The sequence below is a fragment of the Sander vitreus genome, chromosome 22 (assembly GCF_031162955.1).
Source record: "Sander vitreus isolate 19-12246 chromosome 22, sanVit1, whole genome shotgun sequence".
In the NCBI taxonomy this organism is placed as follows: domain Eukaryota; kingdom Metazoa; phylum Chordata; class Actinopteri; order Perciformes; family Percidae; genus Sander; species Sander vitreus.
Window position 1 is genome coordinate 14,305,789 of NC_135876.1, and position 20,722 is coordinate 14,326,510.

A 20,722-nucleotide genomic window follows, 5' to 3' on the forward strand; every position below is an offset into this window, starting at 1 on the left:
CAGGTGTGGGGGTAGGTTGATGTCTGAGTGAAGAAGACAACAGCCTGGCAGATGGGAGCTTGTCGGCTCAAGGATTTGATCTGCACATGTGTGAGATAGAGAACATTGAGTATTGTAGAACTGGATTGTTTTTATTCTGACCAAAACATCACCGTTTTTGATCAAACTGAATACCAACCTTTCAAAACATGCAGGGAGAGATCCACTATACTTAACTGTAAGATACAAAAGATACTGCATGTTTTCCAAACAACTTCTTGTGCTGTTGTAGCCCCTTCTAGCTTGCATAGCAACTGGAGGATATGGAATACAAGGAGTAACACTCAACTTTTAATGAGTTCCTGTTGTTTTGGTTCACAGCAAAATCACCTAATGGATTTTATGGACTGTATACAGGGCTCACAGGCTCACTGGCCCAACTACTGAGTTAGCACAGCCAAAAGCAAACAGGATATTGACAATTCCACAGTTAAACCTTTATTCAAGCATCAGAAAGACAGGTTAATTGACATACTGTCTATCTCTCAAGTCATAGAAGAACAGCCAGAGAGAAAAGTAGGTGTTGTGCCAAATAGGAGTGCAAAGGGGATGCAAACTAGTAAAGGGAAAATGAGGATTCTTTGCAAGAACTGATAATGTTAAATTAGAGAGTGTTGAATAGCAGCTAGATTGGAATTATAATCTTGTAGATAAACATAGGCTATAAAGCTCACAGTCTGAATCAATCATATTAACAGTCTGCTGCCAACCAAAAGCCTTCTAACTAGTTGCAATAGTAACCAGAACCTTCAAAATAAATAAGTATTTCAAAATCCCAAATAAAAAAAGCTATACAGTGTATCGTCTGAAACTCTGCCAAAATTCTCCTGAAAAAAAACAAAAAACATTTCAACGTCTCCGCCTTGTATTATGCAGTACACATGGCATTGCATTACACTAATTATCTTCTTTCTACCATACCAATGAACAGTTTCCACTGGCACATTTTATGATGGTAACACATATACAACTCTACAACGAAATAAATTTGATTAAGACATATCACTTAACACTTACAAAGGAAACTATAGAAGGATTGCTTGGAGAATTTGCTCTGGCAATTGCTTTAGGAAAGTATTTGCCTTTATGAGGCAATTATCACCTAGAGGAGCTGGCAGAGGCAGGGGGCCTGTCGGACTAATAATGATAACCATTAACGGTGTTTACTTTCCAACATCCCCAACCTTTTACTGCCCAAACCAGGGCAATGCCCAATGCAAGGCATACTTCATTAAACGACAGACATGCATGATGAATTGTGCTAATAATTAAATATGACTTAAAATTTTCAAACCTGCACCAAAAAAACAAAAAGGTTACATGCATCCTTTATTTCACATTAATAACCAGTGCAACACAAATAATTTTATATATATATATATATATATATATATATATATATATATATATATATATATATATATATATATATATATATATATATATACACACACACACACACACACACACACACACACACACACACACACACACTGCAGCATGCATGAGCAGCATGAGATATAATAAATCATAAGTAGATTTCTTTTCTTAAATAGAAACAATTGGTTACAGAGGCAGAGTCATTGCTCATACTGTATGACTTCAACCATTGTGTTTTTTTCCAAATAAGCTCATAAAAACATTATATTTTTTTCCCCATAAAGTTTAGAGATTGTGGCCCACAAGCCCCTGAAGGGCCAGTTAAACTAACAAGCTATTACAAATTGCAATTGCCTTTCAAAGGACGGCCAAACGTAAGCAATTAAGCACAAAACAGCCACATTACCTACAGTAGATGACAGGAGTCATTTGCACTTGTGGTTTACATATGGGACACATTAGTATTATTCTTAAGCGTGCCAGACAGGGCTTAACCTATGGAGATGGAGTCTTTGGTCCCTTGGTATAAGCAGCTACAAAATAGTGGCTCAATATGGATGTGAGGGTGAGTGGTAAAGAGGATGTCAGATTTAGCTAAAAGCTAAATTAATCCGTTTAAATCTCTAAATTAGACATGACAGTTATAAAATTGACACGGTCTATCATCTGGTCAAGCCTTCGCTTTTCATTAAAACATTTGAGAAAATTAATAGAAGATTGGCAGTTTGATGTTGGAAGGTGCACAGGCCCTCTACTTTTTAGATAGTGGCTAGTGTATTTGGCCTAATCCCTCAGACTTGCGACTACAGGCTTTGATTCAACAGGTCCTTCGGTCTCTAAAGGTCTGCTCCCAGTTAGTCTGGAGCCTCTCTGCATCTGCTCCACACACGGAGCAATGCCTTGGCTCCAAACCCCTCTTTCTTTCTTTCTTTAAAACATGCCGTAAAAAGCCTTGTCTAAAACTTAGATTGGGCAATTATAAAAGAGGTATCGGCTTTTTTTTTGTGGGGGGGGGGGGGAAATTATACAAAAAGGTACTGCCGTCTTTAGCTGACTGCTTTATTAACAGCATGTGAGTGTCTGCCTGTGTCTGAGTCTGGCGTGTACCACATTAGGCCTCTATAGATTTCTTCCCTGAAGCATGTGAGGTTATCACGCAAGCCTGCTATTGAACAAAACTGTTTGTACTCCTATAATCCATAAATATTTAGGTCTATTATATAAAACCTCTAAATCAACCTCAATTGTCGTCACGTTACTAGATATTCTTTTCATTTATTCCTTCTCAGATCTCACAATTGCCCTGAGAGGGAAGCAAAGTGATATAGGGAGATTTCTTTCACTTATTCAGCACTATCAACTGTTGTGTAAGCTGAAATGCCCACATAAAGATGGATCAGTTTTGCTTGGGTCTTGTCCTTTTAACAAGAGGCTTGAGGTGGTTTTTCGCTCAGTCTCGGACAATAGAGGCTGAGGAGGAGAGAGCAACATGGTAATTGATGGCTGTAAAGTGATCTTAATTGTTTGGTGATGGATGTAGGGAGGACACTTACAGAGCCTGACACTTGAGACAAGGCCTCGCATTCCTGAAACCGTCCTGTCACTGTGTCCACCCCGGGCAATGGAGCTGCTCCACACAACACACACAAACAGGAAGAAAAAAAAGAAGGACAGAGCAGAGCGTGAGACCACAAAAATGTAAAAAATAATGAACTTTGAATTTGAACTGTGTTGTGCTTACAGGAGATGTCAGGTACAGCTTGTTCAGATATGTAAGGCCTGTGCTCTTCTTCAGATCTGCCGTCTGATAGACTGTCCCCCTGCAACCTAGAGACAGCACAAATACACTACTGTACACATTGGCAGTCGAGTTAAATCATCTCTGTAATCAGCATTTTCTTCAGCCACAACACTGCAATGCATGTTTAGAAATCGAATGCCAGATAACAAAAAGACAAGAGAGTCTCAATCGGTCTGAGGTGATGAGACAAAAAGGAAGTGTTTAGTGAGTTTATGATCTCTTCTTCTCAAAATCTGGGATGGTACCATGAAAAGACGGAAATGGGGGTCAGTTTGCAGTCACAAATCCTCTCTCTTCATCGCAGCTTCTCATCCTGCTGAAAATCAACCTGAAAGAGTCTTTAGTATGTTGAGTTGAAACCAAAGAAATGCATTCACAGATATACTATAGAGCATGAATTACGTTGTTTCAGAACTTACACTTACTGATGAAACAAAACTAAAAACCTGGCGCACAGATTTGGTTTCCTCTTAAATCATTCAGTTATCGTTCTTTATCATGATGTGTTCCAAGCCCCTATGGCTTTCCACCCCCAATGATATCTGTTTGGACTGAAATGGAAGCGGGTCTGAGAGATTTGGCTGTCTCCTTGGGTACTAAAAGATTTAAGTTTCGCCAAGATAGGAAAGTATACTGTGGGTTAAGACAAACGGTGATTGAAAAACCTTCTCAACGGGAAGATAAACATGCTGCATATGGCTTTTCACTGCTTTTATACTCAAACTAATTCACACATTCAAACATCCGCATGGAATTAAACAGCATTTATTTTTCTAAAGCATATTTTTACCGACTGTAAATCATGCCATATTTACTGTAATTACACACTACTTTAGCTCCAAATGCTTTCACTTCATGCCATTTCCATGTCATGTCATGTCATAGGCACAACCATTAACTGAAGACAAAGGAAAGCAATCCATGCGCTTTTATGGCGCGGCTGCATTCCGTCACAGCCGCAGGGCCTCTTGGTTTCTACCTCTACGATGAGGGTAAAAGCAGAACACAGCTTTTTAAAGTGTATTCTATTTCTTTATACATCCTTCACTTTGTCTCTCCCTCTCTTTAATGGTCTTTGTAAAGACCATTAATAGTACCCGAGATGACTATCACAAGGCCTTCCCATTCTCTGAACAAAAGCTGCTCATAGCCGCAAGTCCCAACTACCATTCCCTCAGTGCATTCCTGATATGAAAGCAATTAATTTAATGAGAACTACAAGCCCAAAAGAGGTTTGTGAAGCTCTATCCATTTCCTTGGACCGCACCACCAACTCCGGACTGTGCCCAAGATCTGGGATGCGTTTGCACACACAAGGTTTTGTGGCAGGAGCACATAGCCATTAAAAGAACTGATCGGGTGCATGAAGGAGGCGGATGAAATGCCAGTGTGACCACAGCTATAGCCCGAGAGACAGAGACATGCCCACAACACTCAGGCCACACGACACTTTACACTTCAACCGACCAATAGAGAGGCCAAAGGAAGCGGCGTGTTTCCTGACCTGCCACAGCTGGTTAGGAGCCACACAGGCTGACTGGACTGTGGTGGCAGGGACAGTGGTTGGACAGAAGCAAGGGAAAAGGACAATGGCTGAGGAAGGTGTCTAAAGGCTGGGAAATATTTCAGCTTGGGGTCAGCCGGCTCAAAAGAAAGCAAAGTGATTACGTCATTATGCAATAAAGATAACATACACATTACAATGTAATCTTTGTCTGTGTGATAGATAGATATATTTATTATTATTATTATTATTGTGTAGTTTTAGTCTACAGTAATTCATTTACTTCTTATGTACTCGGCCTGTCACATTACAGGTGGATCGTGAACACGGTAACATAAAGGGGTGCTGCTGGAAATTAAAACATTTTGTTGTGGCCTTCACACTGTGGGTGTGAAAGTCAGCGTCACCTCTCCTTGGCTTTGGGTGGTAGATGGTAAAGTGAAGTGGCTCAGTCTCATTTGACCGCTTAGACAACCAAGGGTAGCGAATACAGCGTGCATGCAACAAAAGTGTAATGCACAGACAGCTGGACCTGACTGACCCAAAAAAGAGCTCACATGCAGGAAAAAAGGAGCAGGAATCTCATGTGTTTGCCTCAGAGGTGACGGGTATGTGAGGAATGTTTGGGTCAGTGTTCACAGATCCATACAGGGTCAACCCTCTCTTTGTGAGAGTTCTATAATATCACAAAGAATCCACTTAATCTTCTCGAGCCTTAACTTTACACAAAACTAACTGTAAAAAAACCAAAAAACTAAGTTTCAAACATCAGCAAGGCCACATCTGTACAGTAGGTCTGTCTCCAGGTGTGAAACACAAGGGCACCAACTGTGCCACATGTGTTAGTGTTCTGAGGAGTCAGTTTTAAAGGTTGGCCCCATATTGAGCCATGTTTGAAAGGTGTTTCTGGTAATCCCATCAAGACAGAGTGCTAATGCACACAGCATAAAGTCTCTGTTAGGACTGTCCTTCTCCTTACTTGCTCCCTGACCTCTGCCTCCACTCCCTGTTCACAGAGGCATTATATGTGTATGCGTGCAAGGACATGCATGCACGTTTCATGTGTGGATTCATGAATATGTGACCAACACTCCTAATTTCAGAATTCCGTGTCTCCAGAATAGCACAAAAGGCATACCATGTGTGCAACACTTTTCCAGCTTAGTGATCTGTTTATGACCCTAACACTCACCAAGAGTGACTATGAAAGACCATGACTCCTACGCCAATAAAACTTGGGGAGGATTTTGTGGTCAGGTTATAAGGGACGAAGCAAGAATTTGGATCGAACCAGAAGGAGAAAGGAATACAGAGAAGGAGAACAGATGTCTGACATTTCAGTCACAAAAAAAAGTTGAGCGCAATGAGCCAAGAACGACTCCAGATACAGATGCTGCTTTGCTCTGCCGCTGATCCGACCCGGGGACTCAATGATAAGCCAAAAGGTATAAACTATTTACTTAAAAAATCCAGTCAATAAACTGCCTGCAAAAAATCCACTGATACCATTCATCCTGCTGCAGAACCTCTGACAACATCCCGCAGCCTGTGCGTAGAGCGAAACTGATAAGCAGCGTGAATGAAAGAAGAGTAGGAAACAAACAAATTCCAAACCCCAAACAGAGGAGGCCGTGCAGGCAGATGTGTGCCCGGCGTCTCATCGAACAGATACCTGTTTATCTCTGACTGGCATCAAGGAAGAGTCCTGCCCACACCTGTCCTGTGGTATCATACCCAACACTCAGAAACGTGAGCACTACACTGATGCTGAGGATCAGGGGGAACAGGAAATGTGTCAGAAGAGAAAAACTGTGATAACGAGCGAAAGGGTGATAATGGAGATGATTATCAGTGCTCGGGCTGATTTGTGAAAACAAGCAACACCGGAATGCACTTCAGATATGATATTATTCTCTGTTCTGAGAATGATGGAAAGAAACAAAACAGATTACAATAACCAAAAACGTACAGTAGCTAAAATGTATTTGAATTCATATAATTTAAAGCCTTAGAGCAACAGCTTGACGTTTTGGAAAATACACTTATTTGCTTTGTTGCTGAAAGTTTGTCCAGTATGATTAGCTAAGCCAACCGGCTGCTGGCTGTAGTCGTATATTTACCAGACAGACATGATTATCCAGATGGTATCCATCTATTCATCTAACTCTCGGCAAAAAGGCAAATAAAATAATTTCCCAAAATGTTGAACTATTTCTACAGAACTGTGCTGTTTAAAACACAATCTCTCTCTCCAAGTCACCAGATAAGAGAAGGTGGAAACATTTACCTGGCACACCTAGAGCAGATGTTGAGTGTAACTTTGGCCTGCGGTTCAGTATGATAGGAGCTGCGTCCCTGGCTGAACTTACTGCCGGATGGAGCCAAGCCCGTCACACCCTCCATCCGCAGGTCATCCAGGTCCTCTGAGGGGGGAGGGAGCCAAAGAAACACAAAGAGGGACAGAGGAAAGAGAAAACAAGAGAGAAAGGACAGTCGTTAATCATACTTTGGTCTCTCTCTTGTCAATATGATGCCCGTTGATGACAGTCTGCTTAGAGCCAAAGATGCAAGCAAGCGCATCACAGTAAATAAACAAACATTCTCCACACACACACACTTGCATCATCAACACAAAACTCTTTGTTATGAAGAGTGATGGGGAAGAGTCGATTACAGTGATCACATCATGGTGGCACAGAAACAGGAAGGGTACGTGAACAAGCTGAGGGTGAAAGGGGACAAAGAACAATGAAGTCAGCGGGGAAAAATGAGTGGTAAGACAGAGCTGGAAAGTTGGGTTTCGTCTGATCTATCCCTGTGTCCTCCAGAGCAAATACTGAGCACACACACACGGATCCCTCTTCCCTCTGACTCTCTAAAGAAGTCAATATGTTTCAGACACGCCAGTATTGTTCATCGTAACCTTTTACTCCGTTTGTCTCTGCAGCCACAACAGTTATAAGTGAACATGCTTACATACAGACAGGTAACATGTAGAGGTCCCATTTCCTCATGTTAAATAAACTTTCCTTTGGTCTGCCTTCCCTCTCTATTCTAAGGAATCGGCTTTATCTTAACATACAGCTGGCGATGAAGTCCTCTTTACATGGAACAATTATAAAGTTTGAAGTTTGGCTGTTATACAAGACTAAAAAGGATTTTCAGCCAACATATCCAAGAAACAAATTGTTCAACATCAAGACACAGATACATGTTTCTTTAATAGACACTGCACTAGCATGATGGAGAAAGCAAGCATAAATCACGGCAATAACAAGACTTGCGAAAGCAGGGAAGTAGAATAACATGGAGTCAACGGTTCGTTAAATATTACTAAGGATCAAAGAGGAGAGTCTGAATCAGCCAGACTATTTTGGTTTTGAGTGCATCCTCAAGAGATAAAACATATTGCAGTACTTTCCGTGTTATGAGAATGAATAGTGAGTGGGTGTCTGCACTCTTACTTGGTTAGGTTTGCTGGTCAAGTTTTTTTAACACATGTTGAATCACGCAGAACATTTTGACCCGTCACCATAACAATATTTGTCCCGCTCTTCCCATCAGACCAGAAGAATTTAGGAGCTTTGCCAATAACCGGGGGGAAGGGGGTGTCGCCTTCAGGATATGCAGTGTATTCTCCCCGCTCGCTGCCATTGTTTCTGCTCTTGTACATACAGTACAGTGTGCCTGTCTTTGTATGTGTGCATCTAGTCATTTGAAACAGTGAAACTTCTCACTTAAGGATCACATTACCTGGCCCTTGGTTTGGGGGGGGACAAATATGTTTCATACCTTGAAAGAGGAGAATGCATGACTAATCACCTGGATTAGATTGGATGACACTTGCTCATGAGAACTCTCTCCCTCCATCCATCAGCATGGCGCAGAGCCAGAAAATCCCCCCAGGCTCCTTTGGGTGTCAGGAAATCATTCTGATGAGACGTTTAAAACGCATTGCTTCCATCTCATCCACTAATTTGTCACTATATCCTGACGCAATACGCTCAGCGGTCTTATGTTAATTGATTTTGGGTTTTTAAGCAAACAAACAAGCACAAATAATAGCAATAGATGAATGTGAAGTCTGCATGTTTTTTTGTGTGCATTTATCCATGGTAGCAGTGTGGCTCACTGGACCTTCATCCACAATGAAATATCTTAACTATTAGGAGAATCACCATTAAGTTTTGTGCAGACATTCATGGTCCTCAAATGATGATTTCTACTGACTTTGGTGTTCCCTCGTCTTTTCCTCTTACATTTTAGTCTAAAAAAAACCCCGTCAATTAGCAGATTGATGTACATGTAGAAAGTAAATAAAACCACCGATCAATAAGTAATGACCCTTAATGCCACCAAACTGACGAATGTTATCATGTTGTACTCTTAACCCTTTGTTTTGTCTTCCCGTCGACCATGAACTTTTCTTTCGGGGTCAAAATTACATTTTTTGGTGCTTTTTCAGATGTGTCAAAAATGACACGTCACGTACTTCAACGCTTTTTTTATTCATGGTCAATAAACCTAATTTTTACGACATACCTAATTTTTGAGTCAAAACAAAGCAGAAATTGTGAATTATTTTGACTAATAGTTAAGATCAGAGGGTGTTGAGTGGATCACAGACAAATTTTTTTCAAATGCTATAAAACTGAACACCCAAAATGCAATGAAAGTAAGCATTAATTTTACCTGTAAAGAACGTTGTCTGGGTTCCAGATAACGTACATTCATGCATCTATGTTATTTTTGGGCAATTTGGTTGAAATAAACCCATATTACTGATATAAAAAAACTTTGAAAACGGGTCAAATTTGACCCGAGGAAAACACAAGGGTTAACTACAGTAGTTCCGCCTACATTATAGTGTTTAACACCAAAAACTGTTGGCAAAAGATCTAAATCAATATGTCTATTCAAGACATTTAACAAAGTCAGGAAGTGTCCTGCTTTTCTCACGTTGATCATTGACATCAGTCATGTCACTCACATCGTGTCCAGGCCGTCTAAGAATGAGTTGTTTTAGTGTTATGTGGAGGACAGATACATTCCAGTAATACCCTTAAGCAGGGCAATATTAAGTGTCCCATTCATCACGGTATGCACTGGAGGGGGTGGGGACAGAGAGAGCCACCAGCAATTAGCTGGTCGTGGGAACTGCTCGAGTTTGGGCCTTTACCTTTTCCTCTTTTCTCTTAGTCCAATCCCACTTCTAACCATTTCCTTTTTTTTGGCGACTGACTAATGCTGTATGCCAGATATTCTCTGGGTCATAGCCTGGGATACAAATCATTACTTGACACTTGGAAACGTTCACTTGCGAGGCTGCAGCTTGCATGAAATAGCAAACGAATAACAGCGAGCGGCTCTGACCCTGAAAGAGAACATGACTTCTGTGTACACAGCTGCTTGTCACCTCACCTACCGCTTTGTGTTTTGGAAATTGTTGAAGTGAACAAAAGCCTTTGTCTGGAGTGCATCCCATACAGAAAACAGATTAGACCGTGTCTGAATGAAATGTTGCAGAGGTTGAAACACGTAGCAAAGAGTCACAAAATGTCGTGCTAAAACGATTTGTTCCACACTTGCAATGGTTCCTCCTTTTTGCCATATGGAGAAGATAGGATACCATTTCCAGATAATATCAACAGTCACAGATGCAAATGAAAAGGGAAGATAGTAACTCCTAGTCAGACTAACTGGTTTTTGCATGTGTATGCTTGTTTGTGGATACAGAGGAGTTTCTTAAAAAGGTTACAACTACTGTAAAGGTGCACTTAGGCTCCAAACTACTACCCCGGTGTACTGTTGCTGCTTACTGTCAATACCTTTAAAATCATCTTGTTTCTCCATGTGCAGACTATAGGAGTAAGTGCAGCACTTCATCTGTGCAACAGCAGTCAGAATTTTAGCCATGTGAGCCTTCCATGAGGATGAACCTAACTCTAAACTTTCTACTGGGGAGGGAGAGGCTACAGATTTCTGTGTTGACACCACACTCTGAGGATGGCCTGCTAAAGTAATAAATATGTGCCTCACTGGTTGGGGTTTGGGCGTTAGCATTGTAAATGACTGCTTTTACATACATGCACATTGTGACGCATATGCTCAAATTGTATCACAATGAGCCTAAATATTAGTCTGGCTATCACCAGACTAAGCTCAATCTTTTAAGATTGAACATTAGTCTGGGGAGTCTGCTCTGTATTTTCTACTGCACAAGAGGCGTGATCAACGGGCATAGTTCAAATGACTGTACGCAATTGGATAGTCCTTCAACCAATCAGACCAACGATCCGGGTGACGTAGCAGCGACAGCGGAATCAACGGGTTGCTCAGTGTTGGGGAGTAACGGAATACATGTACCGGCATTATGTATTCAGAATACAAATTATGAGTAACTGTATTCCGTTAGTTACAATTTAAATAGTTGGTATTTAGAATACAGCTACATTGTTGAAATCAATGGATTACATGATGATATTTCTGTTTCACGAGTTTATTCACTCTCTGAATAAATGAAGGCAACTCCATGCATTTCCCAGAAGCCTCAATATGAAAACGAAAAAATTAGCTATTTGCGTGATCAGTCACAATGGAGTCGGAACCGGCACAACAGAGCCAGGGAAGGAATGCGTTTCTATCTTGGAAATTCAAACATTTCACATTAAAGAAAGAACAGGGAGAACAAAATACAACTGCAGTGCAACCTCTGCTTGCCAGCAACCAACCAAGCTTAGACTGCAGTTAGATTTTTGTAGTATGCAGTTTGGGACTACAAATACAACAATCTATCTGCTTGTTGAGGTACACATTCAGCCAGATGGAATAGAAAAAGACACCAGAAAAGGCCCGTTTAGTAAGCTGTATGTGATGGCCGCATTCCTACACTTATAAAATGCAATTCAATGTGGAAGTAATCCAAGTATTCAGAATACGTTACTTAGATTGAGTAACGTAACACGTTACAAATTACATTTTGGGCATGTATTCTGTAACAGAATACGTTTTGAAAGTATCCTTTCCAACACTGGGGTTGCTGCCATGGAGTGCTGCACGTCGGTGGCATAGACAGTAAAATTAATAAATTAAAATAAATTAAATAAATTGGTGGCCGGCTTGTTGAATGTAAACAAAAAGCTGCTTGGTCGCTTCTCTGTCGTCATCGTATTAAACCCGCCAATAGCACGCCAGGTAGATAAGCCAGTTTGTGATTGGTTCCTGCAAATTTGTAACGGAAGCAGGATAGATAAACGTACAGGTTTCTAGCCTGAGCTGCAGTGCGAAATCAAATCGCCAGCAGATCGGGCTGGGTTTACCCAGTCTACCTAAATATGACTGCAGAAATAATTTCTTATTTCTAAATCGATTTTTGTGGTCTCGAACAAACTGATATTTCAGAGTAGAGTGCACCGTTTAATCGAATATATTTCAATGTGTAGCAGATCTACTCTACTTTAAATGTAGTAAATTAAATTATGTTGAATCAACTGTTATACATTATATAACCTAGACTTCTAAAAAACTAACTTAACCTTGACACCTAGCTGTCTTTTCATGAGCGTATTCCAAAATCCATGCTCACATAGAAGTGCTCTTTTCTCTTTCGTGTCTGCTTAGTCAAACACATATGACTGAGTGCATACACTCTGTGTTCACAATAGAACCCAGCATGCCTCCCACACAATGCCACCATGATACGTTTACAGTGCGTCTCCCATGAGACCAGCTTACCCCGAGACCATGACAGCCTCCCAGGCCTCTGTCTAGACACAACAAATGTCTGTCCACACTCGCCCGTTTGTCAGCCCCGTCACATTTCACTCCCTGGGCACCGGGGCAGCCATGCGTGCACCCCCTGTCTAACGATGAGACATGGCAGATAAATGAAATGGGTCTGCACTGGGGATAGGTGGAGGGAGGGGAGAGAGAAATGGAAACTATTCGAGCGATGCAATCCCAACAAAAGGCCTGAGCGATGAAGAATTCCGTGCCGCAATCACTCACTCACAGTAAAGCCGGAAAGGAACAGAGCATAGCGCACAGAAAGTGTTTGTGTGCTCCTCTCTCCAAGTTTCCATGTAATTTATTTTGTTTAGACAGAGACGGACTGACTGGCTCTTTGCTGCTCTTCATAGGGCTGAAAAGTCATAATTAGCACATTGGTTTCACAAATAACTTAATATACACCTTCTTGGATTATACGTTGACAGATGTATGTGGGGGAATCATCTAAAGCACTACCCCACACGTGGAGCAGGGAGACACGCACACACACTTCATCACCCTCCGCACCAAATCCAAAGCATTTCATCAAAGGCTGCGAGTTATTGTGTCTCATCTAAAGCGAAATAATTGAATTTTCCATTCTTTCATGAGCAGTGACGGCGCCCCACCACATACTGAAACACTGGGCTGTAATTAATAATCTTTAAGTGATATATGCCTTGTACAGTCTAAAGCTCCACTCACTCAAACAGAGACCCACATGTGTGAGCAACATATAGATAAAAAGGCACACGGCACATACTCAACCCGACACATACAGTACAGTGACACTTGCAGACCTCACACTTTCGTTGCCCTCACACATACAACCAGCATTTGCTTTTCATTAAGCTTTGAGCACCAAAGCCTCCACTCGGCGGTTAGTCGTCACACAGACATCTTTGATGTGAGTTGCTGCAGAGACGCATTTGTTTGGCTTTGTAATAAAAACAATATTCCAAGTTACATTTCATAATTATGTCTCGGCTTTCAATAGCACCCTCCTCCACTTCTGGCCTAAAAATATGCCTGTTAGGCTCCACGACTCTGACTGCAGCAGTAAAAAAAACCCTGATCAGAATCAGATGGGGACACACATAAGCAGGGTAACATCACAGCTCTGAGGCCTGTGGAAAGTCTTATCGCAGACCTTGGTGCAAACCTCCTCTCAGTCACTTTCTAACCGCAAATATTACAGAGATTAGAACGTCACTCTAGACACAGCAGAGCCTGATGTATTGATGCAACAATATCAGTCATTGTAGTTGGAAAAGTGACTTGAGCATGTAATGCAATATGTAGTTGAATTATAGTTTGAGCTTTAAGAAGATTTTGTATAAAAATGTATTACGCAGTAAATATATCAAGACAGCTGTCTGCCAGGATCAAGGCTGCCATCTACAGTTCAAAATAATGATTTTAATCACTTTTAAAAGAAAAAAAATAATCCATCAAACTGAAATGTGCCTGTACAAGAAGAGTCTAGGGAGATGATGATAATGATAGAAGAGCAATTTATTTTAATAAAACAAACATGTTAACATGAGTGAAGGGATGATAGGTTGATGTAGTTTAAGCAATTATCTCCTTTGAGTTTAGAGGTCTATATTTCATCTTCATTGTTTCCCCGTTTGTTTGTGATAAACACATAGAAACACACACACACACACGTATAATGACATCAAGTCTATAACTTATCCATTTGTCTCTTAAATCTTGATCTTGCAGCGGAGGAGCCAGAGAAAAGTGATGTAACTTATTTTTTGTATTTGACTTTTATCCTTTTAGATTAAGCTACACACAGCACTGTGTTAGCCGATTAACTTATGATAACACAATGCACCCATTCACACAAGTCTTTTATCTGTCATTCTACATAACACTACAGATATCATCCTTGTATTTCTATCTACCATATGTTGCTTCTGTCTGGCTACAGGAGCCACAATACATCATCCTTGTGTCCATTCAGCTCCCTTCCATTCAGAGAACCTGCTCAGTTCATCTACAGCGCACACCGGAGATACGTACGCTGGCCGGTATTAGGCCATGCTGTGCGTAATGACTACTGTTAGATTTATGGTATGATCACAGCAGCCTACTTGCCCATTGGTAATTGCTTCCAGTAATACCACCATAATACCACAGCCATTTGCCTCTCGATTAGCGTATCCATCGGCACCATAGAGACTTTCACAGGCGGCAAATTGGGCGCAGTTAAGACTTTTACTGGAGACATTCTTTTCACCATCAGGCGGGCGAAACCTTTAGAGGTGAACCCGGCCCTTTCAAGCTTCTACATCAAGTGAAAGATTTAGTGCTGAAGCAACTCACACCACGCACACACACATGTCCTCATCCACCTCTCATTTTTTCAATCCACCATAATGATACAGTTGGGTTGTTGTTGGTTTACATTGTTCCCAGGGCAACTGTTGTGTCTCTAGTTGTTTGGGCAAGGATGAAGGGGGCAATGGGAGTGTGTGTGTGTGTGTGTGTGTGTGTGTGTGTGTGTGTGTGTGTGGGGGGAGGTGCTGCTGGCGTCAGGAAGTGCGTGCCTTGTCTGCCAACTCTGGCAGTCTGAATGTTGGCCTTAGGCAAAGGACAAACAGGCAGCTCTTAGCCATGTTAGCACTGCAATCAGTCCATTCAGACACACGCAGGGATGTACACATACTACAGGTTACATTACCACACAAAGTTGAATGATATTTAGAATGTTCTCAACAATGGTGGACTAAGTGGCGTTTTATTTACTATTTTTTGCTGCACTACATTTGACAGTTTTACTACTAGTTACCATGCTGATTAGTTAAAAAAAAATACACTGCGTTGCTTAATCTACCCAACGTAAAAAATATTATTATAGCTAAAAAACTAAAACTGAGATGATTTACTTTCGTTTTTACTTAATTTTTATTATTTTTTTAACCTGGCAATATAGTTTCAGTTCAGTTTTTCCTTGAAGGTTTTAGTTTTTATTTAGTTATAGGTTTACTAAAAATATTTTAAACAATAATATTTTAAAAAATGTTTTAGTTTACCAATAACCAGCTGGTACCTAGGCACTGCTAAAGGCTAACCTCAGCATGCTAACATGCTGATGTTAAGGTTAGTAGGTAAGGTATAATATTAACTATGTTCACCCTTTCAGTTTAGCATGTTGCTAATTAGCACTAAAAACAAAGTACAACTGAAACTGGTGCGAATGGCATTCGTTTTGCAGATATTTGGTCACAAACCAAAACACTGGACAAATTGAAGTAGCATATATTGTTGAGATATTTCACAGGATGAGTCAAAACTTTGACCTACTGGTGGCGCTAGATGAAAGGTTAGGGGTTCACCAATGTCATGCCATTAGCATGGCTAAGAAATACCTTACACATCATCATTAAAGTAATATTGATAAATACAGGTTCTTTACTTGTAATATAATCATTTTACAATGAAGTTTGGCCTATTGCTACTTTTGTTTTTTTTTCCCCCCTCGCTTCCACCTCTGGTTTTCATCATTGCTGTTAGATCTTTCTCACAGGAAATGCCAAATATATGGCAAGAATCTTAAGGGGGCCATTTGTAAAAGTCGTCACAACAAATTTGTCATTCCTATCTGCCATAAAGCTAATAACAGCTTTGCTCTTTCACCACAGCAAGTAATTTAGTAGGACTAAGTAAATGTTCAGGCTTCTATGAGTTGAAAGGCCAAGACTTTAACCACCCTCAGAGGCAAGGGGTCTATATGCAGTAGATGACCTAACATAGAACATTTCTCACTTCAATTTCAGGGTGGTAAAGATTGGCTCTCTTTCCCTAACCTACTCTTCTTTGTATTAAAACTATTGTATCGTACTCACATACTCAAACAAAAGAGCCACACGCAGGCATTGTAACTCATCCACCATACAGAGATTTATTCTATGTGTATCAAAGATCAGACATAGCTTGATTATGCTCTCATCCTGTCCCTGTCAAATCCTCACTGTCACTGTGAATCAGCAAGAGTGGGTAATGCTACTCTTACCTTCTCTCCTGTTTCAAAATAAATTCTTGAGTTTATTTTGCTACAGAGTAGATGATATACATTTACTGTAATTATTATTTGTCAGTGCCTACAGTCATGTAAATAACACTTATTCTATTCCCATATTCACAAAAGTTAATGTTGAGAATTCAAAGAGTATGTTTCTGAAATGGAATACTTCCACTAAGGATGACGAGACCAGTAACTTTACAGCGGGAACTGGCTAACTCGTCTCATTAACTTACCATAAAATAACACTGCAAGGCCAAAAACAGGGTGTTTCTCCCCACACACTGAACCCAGCTTGTTTCTTATTTCAGATCAGTATAAAATCTGTGGTCTAACCGCCCAGCGAAAGCTCGAATCTTGACATTTTCCATGGCTCTACAACAACATGTGAGTCATATCATTTTCAATATGGTTTTGACTGTGGCAAATATTAAGCGCAGAACTAATGAAAACAACTGGGAAAACACAGACCCATCCCTGAGAGCAGCTAAAGAATCAATAAGACTTAGCCTCTAAGCTGATTTTATTTTCTCTTTTTGGAACAATCTGAACAAAACAAGTCAACCTTAAGCCATGTCTTTGGTTTTTATAATTGCATTCAATCTAGACAACCTTGGCTAGCAGCACTGTAAACCATTCCAAGAGGATCTTATTGTTCTCTCATAAGCTCCTTACCCAGGTGCTGGCAAAAGGACACCCAAACTGCAAAACCCTTCTGCTCAATATGGAAATGGGGATTAGCTGCTAACTTTCTTTGTATCTTCTAAGCCTGCTTTTATTACGCATCTTATTCTCTTACAAACATTGTAGTTGTTACATAGTATGACAAACTAGTGCTGCTTTCCTGCCTCCCAGTGGATATTATGCAATATGTTTTGTGTTCACCGTGGCTCTAAACACACCTCTTTTCATCCTTCAGAGGTTTGGACACTTAAATATGACATCCACACCATGAGACCTGTTAATTTCTCGCTAATGTAATTGCACTCATTTGGGTAGTGTCGATTTGCTTTGGATGCTCACAGCCACTTAGCAGATGTGATGAACGAAGCTACTCAACTGATAATACAACAACTACATGGAGAATCTACATCGTACAGTATGTTCCCTTGGGATGACTGCAATATACCAAACAAAAAACTGTGTGTGTGTGTGTGTGTGTGTAAAGAGAGAGATGCTTGAGAAGATATGTGAAAGTGAATTAGAGTGTCTTTGGATTAAATAGGCAAAGTTAAGTGCGTTTGATAGTGATTTATTTGTGCCATTAAGTGCTTCACAAAGCTGGACATCTGCATGCAAAAGCTTTATTTTAATGGTCTGTCTTATCATACTTGCCTAATTAGTGACGTGTACGATCACTGCAAAGTATTAAAACCTATGCATACCTTTTGCCAGTTACTAGTTTACTTTTTTTTCCAAAATGTACTCATCTGACACTCTAATAAGTGAACAGTTTGAAATACTTTTTAACCTGGCCCTATACTTTCAAACAGGCTTTCCACACAGATGCTGTAATACTATATTTTAGCCAGTAGAGGTCACCCTAAGCAAATGCTTATAACATGCCTCCATAATCTCTGGTACAGTAGTGACTTTACTGCTGCATGTGAGAGGCCATAGGGAGGAATAACTTCACATATAACAATGGAACATAGCATGTTATTATCAATTAACATGTTATTGCTCAACATTAAGAGAGAAGAATGCTAAAAACAGAGGGAGGTATTGACATTGTTAAATGATTATTATGGAATTGGAAAATCAATCCTATGTGTGGAAATCTCCCCTAAAATAACTGTTAAAAAAAACAACACAATATTTGATGATACAATTTTAATCCACTGATTAACAAGTTTGACCTATTCAACAGCAAGCCCCTGCCTGGTGTTTAGTCGTTGAGCAATTCATTAAATCCCTACCAGCACCAGGAGTGCAGCTGACCATATGTTTTAAACTTCATGTGGACAGCATCAAGGAAAAAGATAAATATCTCCTTCAGGGATCAATATACTATCACAAGATCACCATTTCTGCCAAGGATCATCAGTCATCTTTGGCATGCATTTGGTCACTAGCTACAGAATTTGTGCCGGGACACTTTTTTTAAAAACGAGGCCCACAGATCTTCCTGAGGCTCACTCATTTCTCCAAGTTCACCAATCCCCCACATGTGGCATGTTAGCATCGCTTTAATCAACTACAGTAGTGAGGCAGGCCACTCACAGTGATAGCCAACACAGTGGCGGAGGTCCCTGCGGAGAGCGCTATGACCAGGCCCCAACAGAGTATCAAAAATGACATTGCTGCATTATTTCCTTTGAATTACTGCCCTGGACCATGGTGTAAAAGCCACTGGGGATAATGTGCTTAGAGCTATGATCAAGGAGGGCCATCACAGACCATCAACATCCTGCTTTATGGCTGTATTTATCACCATCATATACTGCTGTCCTTAACTGTGTTTGGCTTACATAAAAGGAAAATAAAATGTTTACGTATGGTTTTCGCAATGATTTCTTCCAATTACCACAAAGCAGAAAAGGGATATAGAACAGTATAAATAAATACAATTAAGGTCCACGTTAAATGTAGGAATGAAATCAATTCATTCATACTGTAGATGTTACACTGTCTCACAGCAACAACTAATGGGTCTACTACGAAATCAGATAAAACGGAGTACAGCATTCATCTTGGAATCTCTGGAGCAGAGAGATATTTAAAACTTGTAGATCTTGAGGCAGAGTGTGAACTCAGGCCATTGTAGATAATTTGATGTGTCTACTAATGCTCAAACAATTAGTCGATCAGGCAATTGAAAAACAATCCCAGTTTTCCAAAGCAATTTTAAGACGTCTTTTTCGGCTTTGGTTACTTCTCATTACATAGTATTTTGATATTTCATAAGCTAAACAAGCAATTCATTTAAAAAAAAAATAATAATAAATATATATATATATATATATATATATATATATATATATATATATATATATATATATATATATATATATATATATATATATATATATAGCTTGGAGAATAAGAACAATCATTTGTTGCAGATCCAATTTGTGCATCCTGCCACCCAACGATAAAGAAACGTGACCCTGTGGATGACCCCGATGAACGGATCCTGCTAACAAGCACAAATGCCTCGGCGCTGTGACAGCAGAGCAGAGCGCTAAGACAGACATAGCTGGAGACACTGAAGCACTATAATTGGGGCCCATGTTGTAGACGCGGGTGGTTATTCCTCAAAGAAGTACTGTATGACAGGCATTTGTTAGCTTACCTAGATTAAATTAAGTGTATTTAGTTTTAGTTTTATAAGTAGAAAAGTAGACTTTTCCCAGCATTAGATACGGCTTTCAACAATTCAAATTCTTTTAAATAGCTGCTAGTGAAATAAATCTTACAAGTGATGAATTCTGGGCTGTATACCTTTGTGGAAGATGTTGTGTGTGCATGTGTGTCTATGACCTCCCTTCGCAGTAGTGTTACAATGCAGGGAGAAGCTACTTACTCCAGAGAATCACTCCTGCAGGTAAAGATAACCGCACAGCAGAGACAGAGTGGAAGAACCAGTGACAGATATCAAAGAGAGTGCTTTACCACACAAAATATTTCAGGCAAGAAATTAAATTTGGCAAGACAAGATCAGATGCTCTCCTTACCCCCCTGGTCACCTACTCATCCATCCTAAGTCGGCACATGATGGCATGACTGACATGAAGAAATGTGAACACACACACAAAAAGCAAATAAAAAAAGCTACTTTGTTATTCTTCAGTTGTCAAAGTGAATACCTAGACTCACTGGCTGAGAGCATCTGGCCACACTATATAAACAGGAGGCATAGTTTCCCCTTTAACAGCTACTACTAAAGTGCTCTTTAGTACAGCAGCACATAAACAAACTGCTGCTTTGCTCATCCAGCTATCGTACCACTACATACAGTATGCGTCTACAGGTCCACATATATGCATCAATTTCCACCCCTTTTATCCGTCCCTTACATTCAATTGCCACCATTTTCATTTCAATAGCACGTCTTTTCAAATGCAGTCTACCTCTCTCAGTAAGTGCTTTTCCCCCTTTTTACGAACATGCTTTTCCACAACTCCCAGAGAAGATGTCTGAACACGGTGCATTTGAGTATATGCACGCAGCCAAAGAAAGTTATTGCACTACTATT

General features: G+C 40.2%; 1 protein-coding gene across 1 annotated transcript in view; it reads right to left on the bottom strand.

Moving 5' to 3' along the window:
* c22h8orf34 (chromosome 22 C8orf34 homolog) overlaps positions 1–20,722 on the bottom strand; it is a 56,699-nt gene that overhangs the window by 14,335 nt on the left and 21,642 nt on the right. The window contains exons 8-10 of the mRNA XM_078280505.1: positions 7,012–7,147; positions 3,161–3,246; positions 2,973–3,046 (exon numbers count right to left, since the gene is read on the bottom strand). Coding sequence (XP_078136631.1) covers positions 2,973–3,046; positions 3,161–3,246; positions 7,012–7,147 — 296 coding nt within the window. The remainder of the gene's footprint in view (positions 1–2,972; positions 3,047–3,160; positions 3,247–7,011; positions 7,148–20,722) is intronic.